This window comes from Mesoplodon densirostris, chromosome 8 (genome assembly GCF_025265405.1).
Source record: "Mesoplodon densirostris isolate mMesDen1 chromosome 8, mMesDen1 primary haplotype, whole genome shotgun sequence".
Taxonomy (NCBI): Eukaryota; Metazoa; Chordata; class Mammalia; order Artiodactyla; family Ziphiidae; genus Mesoplodon; species Mesoplodon densirostris.
Window position 1 is genome coordinate 92762439 of NC_082668.1, and position 24410 is coordinate 92786848.

The 24410-nt window shown below is 40.2% G+C and overlaps 1 protein-coding gene across 2 annotated transcripts in view; it reads right to left on the minus strand.

Annotated features, from left to right (window-relative positions):
* Positions 1 to 260: 260 nt before the first annotated feature.
* WIPF1 (WAS/WASL interacting protein family member 1) overlaps positions 261 to 24410 on the minus strand; it is a 120980-nt gene continuing 96830 nt past the window's right edge. For both annotated transcript variants that reach the window (XM_060106188.1, XM_060106187.1), the window contains 7 exons: positions 21098 to 21227; positions 15445 to 15573; positions 11654 to 12439; positions 7710 to 7922; positions 6858 to 6971; positions 3229 to 3280; positions 261 to 2885 (listed from right to left, as the gene is read on the minus strand). In XM_060106188.1, the coding sequence (XP_059962171.1) occupies positions 2873 to 2885; positions 3229 to 3280; positions 6858 to 6971; positions 7710 to 7922; positions 11654 to 12439; positions 15445 to 15573; positions 21098 to 21227 (1437 nt within the window). In that variant the 3' untranslated portion in view covers positions 261 to 2872. The remainder of the gene's footprint in view (positions 2886 to 3228; positions 3281 to 6857; positions 6972 to 7709; positions 7923 to 11653; positions 12440 to 15444; positions 15574 to 21097; positions 21228 to 24410) is intronic.

The following is a 24410-nucleotide window of genomic DNA, read 5'->3' on the forward strand; positions in this document are numbered from 1 at the left end:
ACCATCCATCATTTACTTCAGAGTAGAAGAAGCATTTGCCTCAAGTAAGCAGACTACAGATTTTGACTAAAATGCAAGTTCTCAGGAAATCAAGGGGATTAGAAGGTGGATGTGCTGAATATTTACTTACTTTGTGGACCTTCTTCTTCTTTTTTTTTTGAGTTTGTCTTTCTTTACCAGAGTATAAAGCAGAAAACAGACACTTGCTTTTTCATTTATTTATATTTGCATAGAGAGTACTTAAAATAAAACCCACCAGATGACAGTCTTATCATTCTGCATTTATTTATTGTCTGGCTAACTTACAAAGACACAGATGTCTAGGGTAGGTCCTACCCCACCATATAAACTACCCTGATGACATAGGTACCAAAATGTGCATGTTCACATAATGCAGTGGTATGAAAAACATTTTCTTTCTTTACAGCCCCTGACTATAAATAGGGAAAAATTAATTTCATGCCAGAAAATTTTGGGCACTTTAACAGTCATCACATTTCTGCTACTAAAATATCAAAATTGGTATTACAAGTTAAACTATAAAGGCCTAACAGTTCTTACAAATATGCAAATAATCTGCTACTTAGACATAAAAAGTCAATTTTTCGCAAATCACCAAGTAAGGCACCACTGGATTAAACATTTTTCTTGGTTTTTACTAAATAAAATGCATATTGAAATAAATACTGAACACTGAATTTTAATACTGTAATACATTTCAATATAAAATATGTGAATATTAAGAAACTATTGCATCTTGAATACATTTATTTGGAAATTTTATGGGGAAAAAACATATGTAAGCTCTGGTTTCAGAGAAGTAACTATTAATTTTTGTGATCTGCCATAGTTGGCGATTTTAGCATAGAACTTATTCAAACTTTGGGATGTGATTAGGTTTCTAACTTTCAAAGAAAGGGTGTACATGTATTAATGGAATATTCACTTTAAAAATACATTTTAAAACATCTCTATCCTGGATGAATAGCAACTTTGAGCTGTGATCCTGCTTCAAACTTAGGATGGTATCTGCAAAGTTGGGATATATAAGGAAATTGGCCATACTTACTACACTTTACAAAATTCAGACCCATTTTCTTTGGGTCAGACTTTTCTCTGCCATATTTGCTAGGAAGGCCCAACTCCATCTTTTCTGAAGTGGGTCAATAGGCTTTATCATAGGGATTTTTACCAACTATTGATATCTGATCAAAGAATTCAAAATAAAATGATGCTGCTATATTACAAAAATATTAGAGATTAAAAACTTTTTTTGAAAATACTTTGCCAAGCTTGTTACACTTTTATGTTTCTTGATTTTCTTTGGGTAAAGGCCCCCAAGTGAACGTATGAAAGACAAATTAATGGTGGTGGGCGGGGAACCAAAATAAGCCCAGGACTTTGACAAGGAAAGTTATAAAAATACAACAGATTCAAATGGGCAACTTCATAAGTTATTAGACATCCCATTATTAGAACTCTAAGTTCTTTTGCTTTTACATAAATGAAACATTTATTCTATAAATAGGAATGCTTCTTTCAAATTTTTCTTTGGATTGATTTCTTGTTAGCATCTCCCAGTAATACATGAACAATTCACTGAAACCATAATACAGAGTTTAGGTAGATATACATATACATATATAGCCGTGAACTTTAAAAAAATAAGTAATGGTAAATTTTAAACATAATTAACCATATAAAACATCTAAATGGAAATCTTTTTTTCCAAGTGTATAGCTAGATTTAAAAGTCCCAGTAAAGTTTTGTAAACAAAACCATACAAAAAGGGCAAGGCTGGCTCATCCCTATGTCCTCTGGGGGAGCTTTATTTGCATAGATCCAAGGCAAATGATTCTCCCAGAAAGATTCAAAACAAGTTCCCTCCAATTTCCTGCAGCAGTCTCTTTCTCTCAACCCCATAATCATCAGATTTAGATTTTTAGAGTTTTGTCCATCAACTCAAAACTGTCCCCTTCTTCCACATTTCTGATTTGCTACCTTTCCCTGACTTTCCCCACAACTATGGAGCCTATGAGCCTCCTGCCCTAAGGAGCAAGCTGGGCTGGAGAGGAATGAAGCCACTTCCGATGCATAAGGCAGGAGGCCAACCGACAGATGAGCTCAAGGCAGCTGCTTCTAAGCCCTGGAGCCCCAACTGGCTTTCATTTTCTTTCCAATGGCTTTATTCCACATGACTGTAAACCCTATTATATCAATTTCTGACCTTGATACTGTGAAGCAACATCTGTATACAGATTTCCAGGGAAGAGGGAAAATAAGGGAGCAAAATCTAAGGAAAGCTGTTTGCCAAACAAGGTGTTGGGTCCTAACTTTATTTTTAGTTACCTCTTGAATTGATAAAGCTCATCTTGCTTTTTTTGTTTTTTAAACAAGAGGTTTTTGCACTAGCCTCTATCTTCTGGACCTGCGCTGTCCAACATGGTAGCCACCAACCATGTGTGGCTATTGACCATTTGCAATGTGACAAGTCTGAATGGAGATGTGTTCTAAGTGTAAAATACATACCAGATTTTGAAGACTTAGTACCAAAAAAAGTATATAAAATATCTCATTAAAATTGTTACATTGACTGCAGGCTGAAATGATATTTCGGATGTCGGTTAAATAAAATATATTAAAGTTAATTTCACCTATTTTCCTTTTTAATGTGGCTACTAGAAATTGTAAAATTGTATATGTGGCTCACATTATATTTCTATTGGACAGCTCTGTCCGAGACCGCCGAAGATTGGACAGCCTGTAACTGCAAACATTTCACATGAGCAAGTTGCTTAGGTGGTCTGTGGTTCATGGAAACAGGAGGCCAAACATGCAAAAAAGGCATGGAAGCAAACAGCTCTCAGGGACCTTAATATCGTGATCTGTAGCAAAAAAGCAGTGAATGTTTGAATTTCATTGGTTGAAAGCTGGGACACAATTCATTGCTGCCTACTTGCCACAAAAGCCTATATTCATCCCCAAAGCAGCCAACAGGCTATAGCTGAAGCAAGCAATAGCTTTAAGAATATACACAATATAAAAAGCGAGGTGCATTTCTTTACTGCATACCCACCCTGCACACACGCATTCCCACATCACCTCCCTTCTTCCCTATTGCCATCATGAAGGGGACAAGGGAAGACAAGAGAAGGAGGGTGTGCGACTTGGACAGCAACAGCAGAAGGAGCTCTTGGGCTTGCGTGGAGAAGAGCAGGCAAGGATCACCTTGGGGTAGGAGGAAGGGGTGGGGCACCCCTTTCTCTTCGGTTGGATCCACCTTGATGAAAAAATAGACAAAATATAAATTTTGGTTAGAAAGCTTATGTTCTCACTGTAAAACTTAAGAATGGTTGCAAAAGAACCCACTACCCGCCCCCCCCATGATCAAGGCTGTAAATGACTTGCACATGTGCATGAGAAATGAAGGGAAGAAGCAAGTAAGGATCTGAACAAATTTTCCTAGAGAAGGATGACCTACCACTGCTACCAAGTACTTGTGCGAAGTTAAAGTTTTTAAAAAGTCACTTTTTTTCTCTTCACATAGTATGTGTGATTATACATTACATATAATATATATATTATAGATTGAGAAAATATGGATGAGAAAAACAAAAATTCACCAATGCTTTTACCACCCAGAGATAACCAATAACATTATGTGTATATTTCCCATATATAAACAGTTCCCTTTTTTCTTCCAAAAACAGGATCATATATAGTACATTTGAACCTTTTTCAAAGTCATTACTCTTTACAAATATAATTGTTAATGACACATTGCATTCTATTATATAAGTATACTATAGTTTATTTATCTAATCATTCCCCTTTTGTTGGGCATTTAGGTATCTTCTAATTTCTAAACAATGCTTTTTTGATAGCAGCCATCCTAATAGGTGTAAAGTGATAGTTTTATTTGTAGTTTTATTTGTGTTTTCCTAAAGATTAGTGATGTTGAGGATCTTTTTATGTGCTTATTGGCAAGCTGTATATCTTTTTTTTTTTTTTTTTGCTGTACGCGGGCCTCTCACTGCTGTGGCCTCTCCCGTTGCGGAGCACAGGCTCCGGACACACAGGCTCCGCGGCCATGGCTCGCGGGCCCAGCCGCTCCGCGGCATGTGGGATCTTCCGGGATCGGGGCACGAACCTGTGTCCCCTGCATCGGCAGGCGGACTCTCAACCACTGCGCCACCAGGGAAGCCCTGGCAAGCTGTATATCTTATTTCAAGAAATATCTATGCAAGTATTCAACCATTTTAAAAATTGGGTTGTTTTGTTGTTGTTGAATTGTAGGAATTCTTTATGTATTCCAGATATTAACCTTTTATCAGATATATGATTTGCAAATATCCCATTTCATGGGTTTTCTCTTCACTCTATGGATAGTGTTCTTTTAAAAACTATGCATATTCATGGGCTGTCAGCATGCCATAACTAGGTTTAAAATCCATTCACAATTAAAAAATTCATTTGTCCCATGCACATTTTGTTTTGAGGATCTAACAGGTGTTAGGCATGAAGCCAGGTGCTCAGATGCTCTGAGTAGGTCTACCAGGGACTTGTGTCAATCGAGTAGGTCTGCTAAGGCCACAGTTCTGAGACTCAGGTGGACTGGCATTGATGGATTCCTCAGCAGGCCACCACTTCCCTGACAGCAACCAAAGTAGCCCACTTAGGGATTCTTGAGTTAGAACAAATCTCTGAGCAAGGGGAGGAGTTAGAGGAAAACAGTGGCAGTCCATTACCTTGCCTCTTCCTGTTTTTATCCCAACCAAGTCTTTTCTTGGGCAGGGACCTGAGGAAAGACTCATCTGGATGTAAATCAGCTATCTGTCATGGAGCCTTGACTGTCAGTTGACACACCACAAATGTTGAGCAAAACAAGGGCTGGCCTTGTGCAAAGCTGCAATTAGGAGGCACTGTTCAGGGCTGTCTGGGTGCCCTACCAGGCAGTGGGCCTGGAGGCTGAGGCAGGTACAGGAGCAGGATAAAACCACTCTGTAGTACTTTATTTGTGTTAGAAATGATCCATTATCATTATAAAATATTAAACATGCCCAATGCTAGAAATATTTTTTTAAACCTACAAAAACATTTTTGGAGGGCTGTGGAAATTAATTTACCGACCTAAGAAATATTTTTAAATGCTGCTGTATTTCAAGCTCTGTGCCACTTTCAGAAGATGCAGTAGTGAGCAGGACCTAGTTCCAATCCTCAAGCTGCGGACAGTCATAAAGACAGGAAGTTGGGGGGAAGGAATGTGTTCAGCTATTAAAAATCTAGAGGGGCTGGGGAGGATGGCTCTGTTATTGACGTAAATATACAAATAGCACAGAGTGGGGTGGGGGGAGAGAACTCTTCCCACGTGAAGACTTTTCCACCAAATATTTCAACCACCAACTCTTGTATGATAATTTTATTACAGTTATGCCTCTTTTATTAGGCATCATCTAGAATGCAGTATTCCACATAAATAACTTTTTTTAGGAATTAAACTTGTCCTTTCAAGAAGCAATATTCTGTTTACTTCTGGCATTTTTTTCAGGGAAATTTTTCTAAAGTATTTTCTGATTCCTTGAATTCTTCAACAGAAGCACAAAGCACAATTTGTCTTGTTCTTAATAACCCAACAGAAACATCTGTATTGTACAGTGCTGTGATACCTAGCAGAGCTCTGTGTTCCTAGCTCCTCCTTTAACCCAAGACTGCCACCTATCTCTTCTCCCCGAAGTCAGTGATTTTGCTTCTAACCAACCTTGTCTTCAGCTGATATTAATCTGCTCTAAGGCTGGGAACCAACCAAGCAAAAATTAAGAACTGTGTGTTAAGAAAGAGTCAGTAGGCTCAGAGTACGTGAAGGAGCTCTGCTGGGCAGTGAGGACAAGGCTAGGGGCACGTGACAGTTCTTTGACATGCTCAAACACTTCTTCTCCACTCATTTCTGGCTTGGGAGTTTGGTTCTGAAGCTAAGGCTATTACAAGATGGGGCCTCATCAGTGATATATGTATATTTCATGCTAATTCTTCCTTAGTTCTATACATTTATTGTTGTGAAATATCAGTTTTTCTATTTCCTCTTCTTGTTCATGTATTTCTTTTCAGTAGGGGAAAACTGATTCACTTCTTTATGGTAGCATTACATCTGTAAGGAAAAAAAAAATCTAAATGTCCAATAATGGTAAACTAAATTATTATATGCTGACTTGATGGAATTCTGTAGAATAAAACCCATGTGATAAAATAGAGAAGCGTTTACTCAGCAATGTTATATAAATCTCATCAGCAAAACCCATACTCTATAATTATTAAACTATATAAATCAATCAGAATTAGATGGATAAAAATTAGAAGACAACCTGGTAAAACGAAAATATCTGTTATGTTATGTGGAGAGATTATGGGTATACTTAAAATTTTCATGTAATGCTCTGTAAAGTTATGATTATATTTAAATGATCAAAGCAGTTACAGTGAGTTTTTGTTATAATTAGACATTCTGCCAGTCTCAAAACTGGTTGGAATAGAAGATGGCTCTAATTGTGCCATCTTAGGAAGATCAAAATGGGAAAAGAGTGTCCAAACAAGCAAAATAATAAAATTTAACCTACTAGCAAACTAAAGGTATTTTGAGCTTGTTAATCATTTCTCATATGCATTCTGGATGTCTCCATTTTCCTCAATGCGTGTGGAAGCAGAGTTTACTAGAATTTATATGGTTCCAAATCCAGGAGTGATTTCTCTGAAATCGCCCCACTCCAGGCAAGAGACCTGGATTTCCTATACAACCCTCAGTTGTGTATAACCCAGGCTCCTCAAGTATGAAGGCACCCAATTGCCCTTGTAGAAATACTCACTCCGGCTTTCATTTCTTGCCAATTTACTGGGATAACTTTTGGTAGTTGGTACATATGGCTCTGGAGGTGGCAAATCAGAAATCGGATGGAAGAAGAATCTGCTTTCCCACTCATCTGAGGGAGAGAAACAAACAGTATCTTCAGTAACAGACAATCTTCTCTGAAGACTTATGTAACGAAAGGCACAGAATGAAATACAGAGAGAATGGCAGAGATCGCTTCTGGTTTTATGTCTAGAAGTTTAGAGAAGAGCCGGAAGTGCTACAAATGTCACTGATTAGCACAGCGATAAAATATACTGGTCTGCGTATCAAACCAAAGCCAGATCCAGGTGACTTTAACTAGAGTGACTAGGACCCAGCCAGTCCCTCTCAGGAGCTGGGGACTAAGGTTTGGGATGCCTTTCTTAATTATTCCTTCACCAGCGGAAGGAGTAACTAGGACCCTCTGATAACAATGGCAGAGATAAGCTGTTCAGTATCTGCAGGCCATTGGGCCTCTTACCCACCATGAACTGTTCAGAAAGGTAGGTATAATAAGGTTAGCTACAAAAATGGTTCTTTTCAGAATTCTGGAATCTCTGGAAAGTTAACCAAAATGAGACTCAAACAAGGAACAGAGAAAAATGATCTGCCTTTTTGGGGAGTGGAGGAAGGGGGATTACTATATTTCATCTGAAATCATGGTGGGCCCTAGAGTGCTTAGATTAGTGCTGTGCAGTATGATAACAATGAGGGTCACACAAACAAGAAATGTTAATGCAAACATACAAATAGACACAAACACACCTGCCATTCAACTGCTGCTCTACTATAGCTTGTACGTTTCCAAGGAGCCGGGACCACACCTCACCTTCACATGAAGAGTCTTGGAAGCCGTTTCTAATTGATGTCGATGGTGGAGGTGGGGGAGGCACCCCAGTGCCAGGCCTGTCGGGAGGAAGAGGAGGCCGGGGCCCACTTCTAGGACTGTCTGTTCCACTCCTGGATGGCACCTGAGGGGTGGCAGGCAGGGCCCGAGATGTGCTGCCGTTTCTGTTCATTGGAGGAGGTGGTGGGAGAGGGCCTGGAGCAAAAGAAAAATGACATTTAGTCCTATACCTTACACTGTACATTACTATTATCATGGTCATCAACATGCAATTATTGAGTGCCTGCTGGATGCCCTTTTACTAGGGAATGTGGAGAAATGGTGGAGAGTTCCTAGGAGGTTTAGCCAAGAAATGATTAGACGCATATAAGCACAGAAATGCACAAGTGTACACACATATGCGGAACAGGTGCATATGAGAGCTAAATGGTCGTTTGGCTTTGAGTTAGTATTGAGATTGGAGGTGATGCAGTTGACAATGGTAATCAATCATCTGTTTATACTGACAACTGTATACTTTAAAAAACATTTAAAATTCCTTTTAAATAGCTGTTGAACTAATTACTGTGACATGTTACTTATTAAGTAAATGCTGTTTTAAAAATAAGATAGTTATGAACTTATTTTAGGTCTCCAGAGGGACTAAGTTCTTTAAATGCATGGTATTATTGCTAATTATACAAGCATGTTTCTGTGATGCATATGATCTATTTCCAGGCAGAAGTGGGATCAGGAAACCAAACATCAGTCATCCCAAGAACAGTTAGAGTTCCTTCTTGGTTCTTCCTCTTTGGGGTGTCAGATTAACAGAGGGAGTGACAATCAGCTAATCAATGTGCATGGCTATAAATGCTGGTGCAGTATCCTGACCCTGTGCAGGCTGGTTATCCTGTGGAACTTAATTTCCTGTCTACAAAAGAACACCTTTCTCACTGCACTGTTGCCAGAAATACGTAGTCAAAAAGCAAATAAAAAGTATTATATAGTATTTGAAACCATGTTTTAAAAATGCCGTGGTGTGGTATAATCAGAAAATTTTAAGTTCTTAGTAAATAATTCAAAGTAAATTCTTCTTTTTGATAGTACAAAGGAACATATCTTGCTTTCCCCATCCTCCAAATGCAGAGGCTGTTTGGGTCATGAGTAAATTTTTAAAAAGAAAAAAAGAACTTGAGCATCTCTCATGCAAATCAAAATGGCCTTAGTAATTATTCCTGACCTTCAGTGGTGTGTTCCACTAGCAACATGCTGACATCTTTCTGTAAACACAATGTCTTATGATGCTATAAATATAAATATGTCTTGTTAATTACAGATTCAGAATCCAACTAGAGGACCTTAAAGTGAATGACCCACCCATCAAAGATATTCCTGTCTGGAAGTCTTGGCTCAGATCTCTAATGGAGGTGGGAGGCATGCCCAGCCCTGGTTCGTCTCTCAAGGAGTCTTCAGTGCCTAATCTGGTAGAGTTTATTTATTGCCCCATCTGCTTCTCACTGCTGGAGTCCCAGTTAGTATGAGTAGAATTATTGGGGGGAGAAGTGGCTCACACTCTGTGGGCTTAATGGCAGTGGTAGTACCACCACATAGCTGTCACTGAACGCAAACTAGACTTCCAATACTATGGGGCCTGGTACTACATAACCTGATCAACTTGATCTCTCTGACTTTTAAAGTAACTGTTCATGTTCTTTACTCTCCAGCCTTCCAGCCCTCTGCTCCAAACCTAGGCAAGCATAACAGGAAACAGATTTCTATTTCCTGTTGGCAGTATAATAATGAAAACGATCATTTGTTGAATGCTACTACATGCGGGGAAATGAGAGAACCACTATACACACTGGTCTCATTTAATTCTTACAACAGCTCCGAGGAGCGTCAGGACAGCAGGTGAGGCCTCAGAGGTGTTGGAAGGTTAAAGAGCCCAAATCAGTACACTAATGAGTGGAAGAATAGGATTTGACTCCATTCTGTCAAATTCTAAAACACTCCCCTAACAATGAAGCCAAGCCACCTCTCAAAATATAGATGGCCCTTGATGACTTCTCATAGGTTCCTTGTGGAAATGTAAATTGGTGGGAATTTTCTAGAGGCCAATTTGGCAATACCTATGAAATCCATAGTTTACTATGCACATCCATTGTCCTAGAAATTCCATTCCTAGGAATTCATCCAAAAGAAATACAGAGATGTGCACAAATATTTAGCTACAAGAATGTATCCCTGCATTATCTGCAACAGCAAAACTCTAGAGATGGCCTGTATGACCACGTAACTAATAAATAAGCCAAGGTACTTTTGTGGGATTTAGTATTATGCAGCCATTAAAAGTCAGGTTGTAAAAGAAGAGTTAATCATATCAGAAAATGATAATGAGCTAAGTTAAATAAAAAGCAAATTAGCAAACAATATATGTAGTATGATACTAATTTTGCAAACATGTATGTATATGCATTTAAAAAAGACTGAAAGGGTATATAAACAATGTTATATCTAGATGATGGTGGTGGCAGAATTATAGATGATTTTTATTTTCATTATACTTTTATGTATTTTGTATAATAAACAGGTATGACTTAATGTAATTGAAAGAAACAACAAATATATATCACTGCCTATCCTATTTGGGGGAATATTTAATCTGTTGATTAAATCATTTGGTAGAACCAAGCAAACAGCTCCTCAACCATTTTGGGGGAAAATCCATACCTGTTGGATAAGAAGAAAATGATGCATTTCATTCATCTGACTACTTGTTCTTATTTGTTCACTGAAGCATACTTAATGAGATGCCACAATGTCTAGACTGAATAGACTACCAACTTTTCATATTTGTAGCTGACTCTCCCTGGCAAAGTGGTTTGAAGGAGTGGTTTTCACTTTGCTACACATTACAGTCACCGGGGAGCTTCCAAATATCCTGATGCCCAGTTTGTAAACCAGACCAATGAAACCAGAAACCCTGGGGTAGGAACCCAGGCATGGTGGTTTTTAAAGCTCCCAGGTGATTCCAGTATGTGGTCAAGTTTGAGGACTACTATTTTAAAAAAGTGTTTATTAGGTTCCTGAGGTCAGGGGGTCAAAGGTCAGTTAGCTTCTCACAGAGCAAAAAATGCCCCATTTCCAGACATCCTGTAGGTATGGTAAGGTTAGATTCCAAAACTAGATAGTTCTTCTGAATCCATCAATAACAAACAGAAAACAAACAACCACCTATGTAAGTAGGAGAGAGAATACAGACTGGTCACACTTCATTTCACACTGTGGAGGTTCTCCCCTTAGATCCAGGTTTCTCAGCCCTGGGTGGGGACACAGATGGGCTTCAGCAGGTCCTTCAATCCATGAAACAGCAGGCAATTTTGAGTTTATGCTTATGAGCATTTTTATGGAGAGGCCTTATTATACCTTTATCTGATTCTCCAAGGGATCTATATGTCAGAGATGTGAACAGACAGCAAAATGGACTCTAGTATGTGTCAAAGCTTGACCGATGAAGAGAAGTACAGGGGAAGTCCATTCACTCTTAAATAACTGCCCTCCTTGTTGGAATAATGGGCCCTCCTGCAGGAGATGGGAATTTAGTTCCCAGTTAAGACAGCAGAAATTCCCTTTCAGGAGATGTCAGGTAGAGTGGTGAGATGGAAGGTGAGTGAGTGGCCTATTCTTTATTAACTCGCTTGGGATCATTTCACTTCACTGGTTACTTAGTCTCCTCACTTCTGAAACGTGGACAGAAGTATGGGTCCCACTTTCTTCAGAGGTTACGTGAGGCCAAGAGGAAATCATATGGGTTATGTGTCACTTCCAAGGTCAAAGCAGCCCGAGAGTTCACTTAAGCTTTTGTTGGGCTCTCTTCATGTGCAGTTGGTAGTGACTTCTGGGCTGGCTGGGTCACAGGGGCACAACTCACCGCGCTCTGGCCATACCTGATCTGCCCGGTGGGTCCCTCACCGGAGGAGGGGGTCTCTCGTTGGGCGGGGGAGGAAGAGGGCCCGACCGCCCGGGTGAAGGTAAGGGAGGCGCAGATGACAACGACGACGAGGACGAGAGGGACAGGTTCCGCTGTGGGAGCCTCGGGATTTCGTCGCCGCCGCCGCCACTGGACCCTGGGGGCACTGGGGGAGGGCCCGGCCGGCTGGGGGGCAGGGGCGGGGCCTGCGCGGAGGGGGAAGGCCGCGGGGTGGAGGGCACCGGGGGCTTGCTGTTCTGAGGGGGAGGCGGGGGGACAGCCTCCCTATGGATGGAGGGCCTGCTGCCCACTGGAGGGGGCGGAGGAGGGGGTTTGTCATCCAAGGCCCTGCTCGGGGTAGGGGGGAGGGGAGGCCGGTTGGAGAAGGGCGAGGAGGAGCCTGACGGGGTCTGGCGGGTGGAGCCTCCACCGAAAGCAGCCCCTCGGTTTCCGGGGAGAGGGGGAGGAGTCGGCCCGGGGCTGGGCTGCCTGGGGGCCCCGGACACTAGGGTGGACCCCCGGTTGTGCAGACTTGACTGAACGGGTCTTGGAGTATTAGGCACTGGAGGCGGAATATTATCAGGCTTCGCGCCCACGTCGGGCCTCGGGGGAGGCATTCGGTTCCTCTGAGGTTCCGGAGGTCCGCTTCTGTGGCCTGAAGAAGGCACAGGGAACCTCCCTGGGCCACTTGGGGGCGAGAAAGGTTTGGCAGATGTGGGTCTTCCTCCTGGTGGCAAAATCGGGGGTCGACTTCCTCCAGAATCTGAAGAACAGGAAAAAAAAAAAAAAAATCAGAAAGTTAGGAACCTTAAAGGAAATCAGAGAACTCGAGTAAATTGCCAGCTACTGGAAGCCCTTTCCTAGATGCTGTAAACAATAGGTAACTATTATTTCTATAAACTAGGTTTGGTGCGTCCTTCCGGGAAGCAGAGGGACAGATCACAGCTGTCTCTCTTCTGCTCCCAGATTCCACAACCCACCAGCTTTCAAAGGGACTCTGGAGAGCTCGCTTGGCATTATGGACGGACAAGAACCAGGATGAGGTTGGTAAGAGCTCTGGAGACATCCCTGTTCATTACAGAACAGGATGGCACTGGTACATGGGATTTCTGCTCATGATTTTCTTTTCTCCCCATCACTATCCCTGTCCCCCAACCCTGTGCCTCTCAGGTTTGAAAAATAATGTAGCCGTCTTAGATGAAGAAATTAGTTATCCCGATATAAGTTTCTGTATGGGAGGGCTTACCTAGAACCTTTAAAGGTAAATTTCTAAGAGAGAATGGAAAAACATAGTGGAAGAGTTATGACTGAAATAAGAAACTGTCAAAGGAAAAAGAAACTGTCAAAGTTTAATTAAAAGAGTTGACACCGGCGGATGGTCTTAATCTACAAACAAGTAGGCAACTATACAACGTTTTTCCCTACTAGGTCAACTTCCACTTTAATACTGACAGGACAACCCTACTATTAATACATAATTAATACTCAACTGCTTTGGTTCAACAAAGGGAAGAACTAAAGAGGAACCAAAGTTATGGAAAAACTCAAACCACCACCCCAGAGTCTCTTAGAACCCAAACTAATTCTCAAAAAATGCTTAGTCTGAAAAAACTTCACCCAGTTCAACTATGAGCTGATTAATGTACCAAATGTTAACCTGCTATACTATATGCCATCCATTATTCTAGATGCTAGAGCCAGAGGAGTAAACAAAACAGAAAAGCTCCGGCTCTCTTGTAGTTTACGTTCTTCTGGGGGAGATAAACAAAAAACCAGTAAACATAAATATTTTCAGATAGTTATAAGGACTAAAAAGAAACTAAAATAGGCTGATGAGATGAAGAATGCCCAGAGAGGCCAGGATAGATGGGGGTGGCCCTTCTGAGGATGTGACATTTGAGCTAAGGCCCGCCATGGAGAGGAGGAAGAGAAGTGCTTCATTCAGGGCCAGCAGGTGCAAAGGCCCTGAGGTGGAAATGAGCTTCAAGTTAAAAAACCAAGGCTTTTATGTGCGTGAGGCACAGTGAGCATGGAGGAGAACCCTACGAAACGTAGCCTGAGTGGCCAGCAGGGGCTGGGTCATAAAGAGCCTTGTAGGCCAGAAGGCGTTCAGATTTTATCCAAGGCACAATGAGAGACATTTGGCTGGATTTATGAATAATGTGAACTCTAGAGAGAATTTTTTATTTTGACTTTAGCACTAGAAATGAGCTATATTTTCCTTGACTGTGTGGTATAGTTCTATGTCACCAACTTGTGATAAGTTTTACCTTCCAAATTTGGATGAAAGGTGCAGTTACTATCCACATATATGTTACAGGGATGGGACCCATTATGCAGATAGTATACTATGCAAATACTATAGCATTTTGTGTACTAACTTAAATTCCATCTTCATTTCATTGTTTTACTTCCAGTTGTCTTTTGCCTGAATTTCTTCACCTACTGTTAAACTACTGAGTGTATGCATTTGTCAGTTGCCTCAAGTCCTTTCAGTGGGTTTTAAATAAACAAATTTAAATGCAGGCCTGGCAAGATAGAATCTCTCATATTCTTGAGTCTCCTTCTAGATGTTGACAATCCAAAACTAAAATAGCCAGGTAACCCTGAGGATTCAGTGACTTTATCTTCATATGAATGTGACAATTTCACACTTTCCCAGTGGACATTTTAAAAGACCATAGAATTAGAAATAAAATTCTTCTAACAACACAGTAAACATTAAAAAGTAAAGTTTCATGGTGAAATTTCTTGAGCTTCTGTCATAGGGGAGAGCCTCACACACTCTGTAAGGTTTTCTGTTTAGGCATGACCAGGTTTAACTTTTTTCTGTGCCATCGTGTTCACAGACAATCCTGTAGGACTCATTTCCATGGCTTCCTGCAGAGAATACTTAGAATCACTAGCTCTGAAATGCCAAATGTCAGGCAAAACACCTTTTTAGATTTTGTGTGATATGTAATTATATTTCATATGACATGCTCCATTGTGTGTTTGAAAAGAGACCCACAAGTATTTACTACACTCGACAGGTGGGTCAGACTACCTCACAAAGAAAGTGAATCTGCCAGGTCACCAGGCAGAGTTTCCAGGGGTGGCAAGTCCCAATTGCTCCTTCCTTTTCTTCCCACTCTAGCTTACCCTTTAGAAAAGTACAAAAACGTACACGTTACCCCAAGGACACTGGGCAAATATTTAACAGCTCGATGGAGCTGTCTGATCCTGATTTTAAAAAAAAAGAAAAAAAAAGATGCTAAATAGAGTCCCTCTTTTTAAAAAAACTTATTTTATTTCATTTATTTTTGGCTGCGTTGGGTCTTTGTTGCTGTGAGCAGGCTTCCTCTAGTTGTGGTGAGCGGGGCTACTCTTCGTTGCAGTGTGTGGGCTTCTCATTGCAGAGCAGCTTCTCTTGTGGAGCACGGGCTCTAGGTGCGCAGGCTTCAGTAATTGTGGCACGTGGGCTCAGTAGTTGTGGCTCACGGGCTCTAGAGCACAGGCTCTGTAGTTGCGGAGAACGGGCTTAGCTGCTCCGCGGCATGTGGGATCTTCCTGGACCAGGGCTTAAACCCATGTCCCCTGTGTTGGCAGGCGGATTCTTAACTACTGCACCACCAGGAAAGTCCCTTGAGTCCCTCTTATAAAACAGTGTTAACATTTCAAGAAATCTAAAATGTTTCACAGGGCACAGTGCCTTAGAGGGGATGCCAAGTCTCAAAACCGCCAGACTCAGCCTTGTCTTCAGTAACTAAGGAAGGAAACTCTCCTTACCACTCTCCCTGTTGGCTGTGGATCTCAGCCTTGGCATCCCAGCCTGGAACAGTCCTCCCAAACCGGGTGGTCCACCCCCTCCAAAACTCCCACTGCTGCCTCCGCCACCACCACCAGCTCCTTTAGGTTCTGCAGAAGGAAGAAAACACAGCCTTTACACATGTCTGAAGATACCACCACAGAACTTCACCAGTCCTCGCCCAAGTAAACAGTCACGATACAACAGGGAGCTGGCAGAACCTAAGCCCGCGGTGGACACGTGGAATTTCATTAAAGGGTAGGGCTTTAAGGATTCACCCTGTCCCCCGTCAGAAAAGCAGAGGGTTCTTTCTACTCCAGGGCAGTCGCAAGCCCAGTGGTAGAAGAATCAGTAATAGATAATGACTTTCCCCTGCTTGGCTGGCTGCCACATGAGTTAATATCTATTGTGTATCATAGGAGTTGGTAAATAAAAGTATCTTCAAAGAAAGAAAGTCTTAAGGGAGGAGGAGATGCAATAAAAGGTGAGAAGAAAGGAAACAGTAAAAATAAAGGAGAAGAAACTAAAATATCCCATAATTTTGCTTCATTGAAATACCCACTTTTTGGGTGTATTTTTCCCTGCCAGGCTTTGGTGGGGTTTTTTGTTTTGTTTTGTTTTTCATTTTACATGTTTTTTCTCATGACCAAATTCACTACATAGTTTTCAGCCTGCTTTTTTCAGTCAATACTTTATTGTTAGCATTACCCATGTCACTAAATATTTTTTGAAAACATGAGTTTAAAGGATTGCATTGTGTTTTAGAACACTGAATGTACTGTGATTTATTTATCCATTCTACCTATTTGATGGCCTTCCAGGTTGATTTAAATTTTTTAATATCATAAAACCCAACAGTAGACTTTAACATTTTTATAATTCTTTGCAACTTGAGACGATGCAAAGATTTTGTTTTATTTTGTATTTGTTGCCAAAAACTGTGAAAGATTTCAAAATAGGCAAACAAGAAAACAAGAAAAGAAAGGAAGAAGAAGGAAGAAGAAGAAAGAAAAAGATTACTAAGTATCCAGTCTAGCCTTCTGGGTTATTTCCCATTACCTTTGAGCTAGTCTGCAACTCTGTTAAATTGTACAAAACTGATAATAATGCAAATGATACTTGTCCATAGAAATGCATATTGGTTGTGTTCAGTGTAATGCAATTGATTGACCCATTTTGCACCTATTTGTAAATTCATTTCAACACTCACCTGCCTACATATATGTGGTACTTTGAATTCTCCTTTGAATTGATAACATTATATTGGTTCCCTCATTAATTAATGAGCTAAATAAAATCTTTGATATATGTTTATTTTATATCTGTATTAGAGCCATGATTATACCCTCTTTAAAAAATTGTCTCTTAACAATTTATGTATGTATATGTTTTATGAGGTTAAGTACTGTTTAAAGTTCTACCCCTGGAAAACCTTGTTGAGTCTTTGGTAAGTATTACATGAGATCTACAAATTAATCTGGGAGAATCGACACTTTCATGATATTTAGACTTTATGGAAACATGGTATATTTTCCCATGTCTTCTGATTTATTCAGTAAAGTTTTATAATTTTCATGATGTGGATCACCCATAGTTCTTTCAGGGTCACTTCAAATACATTTTTGTTTGTTGAAATTATGAAAGGAATGTTTTTCCTACTATATTTTGGAATTGGTTATTACTGGCATCAGGAAATTTCATTTAATATCTAATAAATCACTTTCCTGCATTTTCAGAATTAAAATTTATTTTTTACCTTGGATTTTCTAGTAGACAAATGCTCTGCAAATAATAATGGTGTATGCCTTCTTTTCTAAGAGTTGTGTATCTTATTTCTGTTTTATATAAGAAATTACTTTGATGACTGAGCTTCCATAACAGTACAAGTTATTAATGTTTTATTAATTTAAAGACAATTTATTTTAAAATAGTTATAAAGAATAAATAGGGCTTCCCTGGTGGCGCAGTGGTTGAGAGTCCGCCTGCCGATGCAGGGGACATGGGTTCGTGCCCCGGTCTGGGAGGATCCCACGTGCCAGCGAGCGGCTGGGCCCGTGAGCCATGGTCGCTGGGCCTGCGCGTCCGGAGCCTGTGCTCCGCAACGGGAGAGGCCACAACAGTGAGAGGCCCGCGTACCGCAAAAAAAAAAAAAAAAAAAGAATGAATATACATTTCTATATTTATCTTAAAAATAAATTATTAACATTATTAGTATTTTAAAAATAAAGGAAATCATGTTTTGATTTTAATGAGAATGACTAATGTTTCAAAGTTACATTTAAAAAAATATGTATTTATTTGTTTATTTTTGGCTGCATTGGGTCTTTGTTGCTGCGTATGGGCTTTCTCCAGTTCTGGCGAGCGGGGGCTACCCTTCGTTGTGGTGCACAGGCTTCTCATTGGGGTGGCTTCTCTTGTTGCGGAGCACAGGCTCAGTAGTTGTGGCACACGGGCTTAGTTGTTCGGCGGCATGTGGGATCTTCCTGGATCAGGGCTCGAACTCGTGTCCCCTGCATTGGCAGGTGGATTCTTAACCACTGCACCACGAGGGAAGCCCCCAAGTTACATACTGATTGTTGGTTTGAAATAACTTTTTTTTCTTTCTAAGTATTCGTGGTTAGCAAGGATCCTTCCACTCTGGGTTTTTAAGACTTTCTTATGGCATGGAATTTTATCAAATGCCTATCCAGGATCTACTGAGATCAGTATATGGTTTTCCTTATTTGATATGATAGATATATAGACTTTCTAATATTAAAAATGAGACAAACTCTGGATTTGGTGAATTATTTTTTTAATATACTATTGAATTAGAGTTTTTGGATTTTTAGTTAGTATCCTCTCGTCTGTGATCATAAGTGGTCTACAGTAGGGTTTCTTAGCCTTGGAACTACGGACATTTTGGGTCAGATAATGCTTTGTTGTGGGTGACCGTCTTGTTCCCTGTAGAATGTTTACAGCATCCCTGGCCTCTACCCACTAGGTGTCAGTAGGAACCCTCCCTCAGCAAGTTGTGATAACTAAAAATGCCTCCAGGCATTGCCACGTGTCCCCTGAGACACTGATACACCAGCTTTCTTTCTGTATATATGCTGCCTTTGTCATGTTTTGATATTAAGATCATGCCAATCTCATTATACCTAACAGATTGCTTTCCATGTCTTCCTACATTTAGGAATGATTTATATAGCATTTGAATTTGTTGTTTCTTAAAATCTGAAATAATTTTCTGATAAAATCATCTGGCTCTAAAGCTTTTTAGAGAAAAAGTAAGTTGATAAAGTTTTCAACTTTTTCCTTGCTCACTGAAGCTTCATGAATGATTTTTGGTAAATTTGTACTTTTCTTAAAATGTTAAATTCTTTAAGATTTCAAAATGTTTTAGCATATAACTTCATTGTAGCATCCTTAATTTTAGAAAATCTGCTTTGAATCTTATTTAATCTGCTTTCTGAGCTCTATTTATTCATTTGTGTTTTCTTTTTTTCTGGATTAGATTGATCATAAGTCTGTGTCAGCTCTGTATCTTTTCTAGGTGTGGAACTTTCTGGGATACTTATGGGAACTCTGCTGACAGAAGAAACAATCTGATACCGAACTCACAAGAATTACTTCGCCTAGTACGATATATCAAATTAGAATAACAATTTCTGGAAGTGTATGCAAAATTGCTTCCATATAAAATTTAAAAGTTTTACTAATTTTAATTATTGCCAATAATATTAATAATGCCCTTGTCATTAAAACGTTATTCGTTGATGAACGATACATTCTGGAATACTGCATTTCATAGGATACCTTTACCTGGTATTGAACATTCAAAGAGATCGATGAACTTGTTCTATCAGACATCATCCACTAGTGTTCTTAACTTGCAACAGTTGTACAGCTTTCCGATAGAGAAGCTACACTAGTTGAACAATTAAATTGGAGGACAAAGCTGACCTCAAGAGTTATATCATGTATAACCATGGTCAACATTTTGACATAGAACCCAGGGAGGTTTCACCTGCAAACAAATACAAAACCATGGATGGACTTTGCCACTTGCAAAGAGCTTCTAACAACAGTGTTAGTGTCCAGTTAAGTTCATGGACAACAAGGGCATGCATTGGGTTGCATCTGGTGTCCACAAAGCAAAATGCATTCTTAAACATCACTGAGCAGATGGGAGGGAGAACTAACAAACACTCTTTTCCATTTAACGAGAAAAGTGTATCTTGAAGAATATAATGAACTTCCACTAGTGGATTCAGGACTAGGCCCCAGACTGTCCATTCTTCTTCAACATCTAGGGAATTCTCCAGAGCGTAGGCTCCCTCTCATAGTGGAGAGAACCACTGGGCTCTGGTCTAGAGGTTGGCAGTTTGTGGAGTTCCTCTGGCCCCATCCCAGGCACCATGATTCAATGGCTATTGGACCAAAGCTCCCCAGAAAGAAGCGACTGGGCTGGGCAACCCCAGGGAGAACCTTGTGACACAGATCAGGAAAACTAAGCAATTGATTATACAATAACCACACCATTTTGTGGGCATTCTGACCCAGAGGTAAGACTTCGTCAAAAGTCAAAGACCCTCTAGTTGCACTGAAGTGTGGTGCATTCCATCTGCACCACCTTGCCTGGTAACAGAGCAAAACTCAAAGGCCTTTGTCGTGGTCTTCCTCTCTTCCACCTTCCTCCCACACCAATGTTCTTCACCTAACGCTGATCTTTCTCTTCTACTCGTTAGGCACTTTTCCTAGAAATTCCTCCACTTGGCTAAAATCCTACATCGTTATTCACTTGTCTACAAAGCTCCCTCTGGTGAGTTTAGGACAGTCTAATTCCTGTTGAGTCCAAGTGGCATCTGTGGTCGAGGATGAATTCTGGGCACATCTGGCTGGCAGTGGAAATGTGTGAGGAGTGTGAGATGATAGTCTTGAGGCCTGATAATTAACTTCGGTAGATGCTAGCCATATGTAATGTTTCATTCTGTTGTACATGTTAATAAGTAGCCCTGTATGGTGGGTACTTGTTTGTTTACACATACCCTGCCTTGTTCCAGAAAGTATCTCAGATTTACGATGGGTCAATAAGCAAAGCTGTGATCTCATTTCCTCTCTCTCCAACCCCCTAATAATCATAACTACATTTGAATTATACATTCCAGGCAACAAAACACTTTCAGAAGCATTGTCTCATTTGATGCTCACAACAAACTTGTGAGGGCAGTAGAACAGGTATTATTCTCCATTTTACAAATGAAGACAAAGGGTTGGAGATGGTCAGGGCTCGAACCTACATCCTTTGATTCCAAGACTAGGGCTCTTTCCATATTTCATGCTGCCTTTTGCTCTGTGGTAAGATGAGCAAAGGGTTAATTTCCAGAAAGTGCTGTAAAGAGCTGTGAATAATTCAGAGAATTGCTGCTGTGTGTGTCTTGGACAAAGAATTATTATACTGGCTTCCTGCAGCATTACAGGGAACCCAAGCCAGAGCCATGGCCTACAATGAGTGATACAGTCCCTTATTCTGCTAGCTTTGCAGCTGTTGTTAACCAAAAAAAAAAAAAATTTTTTTTTGGTGGGAAGAGTAGAGTTGATTGTTAGGTCATAAACCATTTATCTCCGTGGAAAATAACTTTTTTCACTTACTGTCCAGTATCGGTGCACTTCTGTCATTGGTGACTGCCTTCTTTAGTTTCTTCCCTTTGCTGATGTCAGAGAGAAGAGCATTTCTCCCAGCCTGCTCTGACTTACTCAAGGTAGGCTTTTCTGTATTGGCCTGAAAGGAAACGGGCAAATTCATCTTTTGAATTAAAATCATGTACTACAACACTCAGTGAGGACAGCTAGCACATTGGGAGCTTGTTATTAAGATTCTTGGCAATAGGCTGTAAATTCTCTACAAGTTTTAGACCCGATGTCACTCTTTTTAAGACCCAGACATTTGGGAGCAGATGCAGCAATAAATTACATTCATTTTTAATGCAGGAAGAGTCACTCCCTGATAAAAGTCTCTGAAAATTCAGATCACAATCTGGCCGTAACCAACAGAGCAAGGGGTGGATGGCTAGAAACGAGTAGGGAATTTTAAGTCTGAGAGGAATTTGCAGGATACTATGAGGCTTCATCCTCTAGAATGTTCTCTGAAGAACATCTCTTTCTTGTCTTTTGGAACTAACCTGGTGCAAGAGGAAAATTGTCTTTATCAAAAAGGGTCAGCTGTATTTTTTTTAATCCACCAAAATTTTAGAAAATAATTCCCTCTGGTTACACTGACAAGAGATTTTTTCTTTTTAATTTAAGGCAGATTGGAGGTATAATCTACAAATAGTAAAATCACCCTTTTAGTGTACAGTCCTGTGAATTCTGACAAACATATACAATCGTGTAGCCACCGCCACAATCAAGATATACAACATTTCCATTACCCCCCAAACTCCCTTCATGTTCCTCTGGCCTAAGGTGTTCCTGATGTTTAATCCCTTTAAAAAATTTTTTTATTTTTAAATTCTTTTTTCCATTATGGTTTATTACAGGATATTGAACATAGCTCTGTAATCCCTTTGAAAGCTTAGACCACAGAGACTGCACAGCTGACAAAGATGCTGCTTTAAAACCTTTGGGGGGACTTCCCTGGCGGTCCAGTGGTCAAGACTCCGTGCTTCCACTGCAGGGGTGTGGGGTTGATCCCTGGTCGGGGAACTAAGATCCCACAAGCTGCGATGAGCAGCCAAAAAATAATAAATAAATAAATAAATAAAACCTTTGGGTATTTTGTATAATTTCAGAATTCCTGGGAAGGATTCTTACTGTGAAATTGGGATTTTGTTTTTTTCAGGGTTCTTTCAGGGAGTGGGAACACTAAGAGGCCAGCAAATGGACTCGGAAGCAGGCGTGTACCTGTGTCTATCACACTTGGAAACTGGCTTGGTCTGGCCTGGTCCCGGAGAGAGTCGTCTTCCCCAAACCCAGTGGTACTTCTGGCAGCCGTGAGAGTCCTTTGAGGCTCGCCCCAGCCCTTCTGAAAGGCTCTGATTTCACAGATGCCAGCAAGGGCCACAAGGAGTAAACCTGGGCAAGTTTAGCTTGATACCTGACCCAGCTATTTATTATAGTTAGAGGCAGAGGGAGAGCTAAGAAAAACCCTGAAGCAGGCTAAACAGAATCTCTGTGTATGAAGCTGAAAGGCTCTTAATTAAATTATAAAGTAGTAGTTGCTCACGATAGTAACAGCTAACATTTATATAGCTTTTACTATGGGTCAGGCACCGTTTTTAGCATTTTATGTATATTCATCAACCCTGTGAGTCATGACTTCCATTTTAGAGTCAAGGAAACTGAGGCACAGGGAAGTTAAATCATCAACCCGGTTACCCAGCTGGTAAGAGGAGGAGCTCGGATTCAAAGCCTGGCAGCCTGACTCCGGAGCCTTCCCTATAACCTGACAGAAGGATAACCGCGGGGTCTAGAATGCCCCTTCCTGGAAATGGGGAGGTGTTAAAGAGTACAAACTTGCAACTAAAACCATGGATAAGTTCTGGAGATCTAACGTACAGCACAGTGATTACAGTTAACAATGCTGTATTATATACTTCAAAGCTGTTAAGAGACCAGAACTTAAACGTTCTTATCACAAAAAAGAAATGATAATTATGTGATGTGATAGAGGCATTAGCTAAAACTATGGTGGTAATTATAATACTTAAATGTATCAAATCGATGTGCTGTCCACCTTAAACTTATACAGTGTTATATGTCAATTATATCTCAGTTGAAAAAAAATTAATAAATAAAATGCCCTTTCCCCACTGGCCTCCAACCCTCCTCTGAAGCAAGCCTGTTAAGAGCTTCTTGGCAGTCAGTTCCAGAAAGGCTCTTTGCATATACAGTTCGCTTTTGCTAATGGGATCATCCTCTATTGCTCTGAAACTTGTTTTTATAACTTAACAACATGCCTTGGACATCTTAGAAAGAGCTTTTTGAATTACCTATTGTCTTCGTTTTAAGGATGAAAAAACCTGAGGCGTTTAGAGGTTAAGTGCCATGTCCACGTTGGTTCTCTTCATGGTTTTGGATCAGCAACCCTCCCTGACCTCCTGTTCTGCCTCAAAATTTATTTTGACACCTGACCTCCTTGGGTGCTGACTTATCTCTTGACTGTGCTGTTCCACTGGATGGTGTCCTATGATGGCCACCAACCTTTCCCTTTTCCCGTCTCTATATCCTGTCTCTCTAGGATCTTGCTTTTAGTCAGGTAATAATGGATAGAAATGAGTGGATAGGATAAACCAGGGTGTCCCAAACTTCAACCATTCTGGTACAACTTTTGTGACTTTTGTCATCTTCTCATGCTACCTGTGTTATTATTTAATATTTTTCATTAAGTCAATTCACTATTTTATTTACTATACTATTTCTCACTGAACATTTCTTTTAAATTAACTCACTATTAAACCCTGGGTGTGCTAGTTATAACTTTTAGAAGACATATTAAACACATGAGCATTAAAATTAAAAAAAAAATCAAGGCACATACGACTCAGCAGTGGTGCAAAACCTATACTTTTGGGGAAATATAAACTAGTCCTTCTATGTTAACCAGATCACAGCTTTTCAAACTTATCTAAGGGAAGGACGAATTTTTAAGAAAAAAATTTCCAATCCGTCATGGACCAATATTTGGTAAAATAACAATGACTTATTAGAAAAATGAATCCGTTTAAAAAAGACACACAAAATACAATCTTAGAAATAATAGTCATAACACCACTTCAGATTGCTGTAAGTGTTTCTAAGCACTTACTCTTAAATTTCTTATTTTTGGGGGACTCTAACCAGGAGTTGGAGGATCACACCTGGAATAGCAACGAGCTAATCAATGGTCTGTTCTTCCAACTAGGTTCCAGCCTTAGATGGGTTATAAAAAATATGTACCATGGAAGCCTAGGCAAGGGACTTTTCC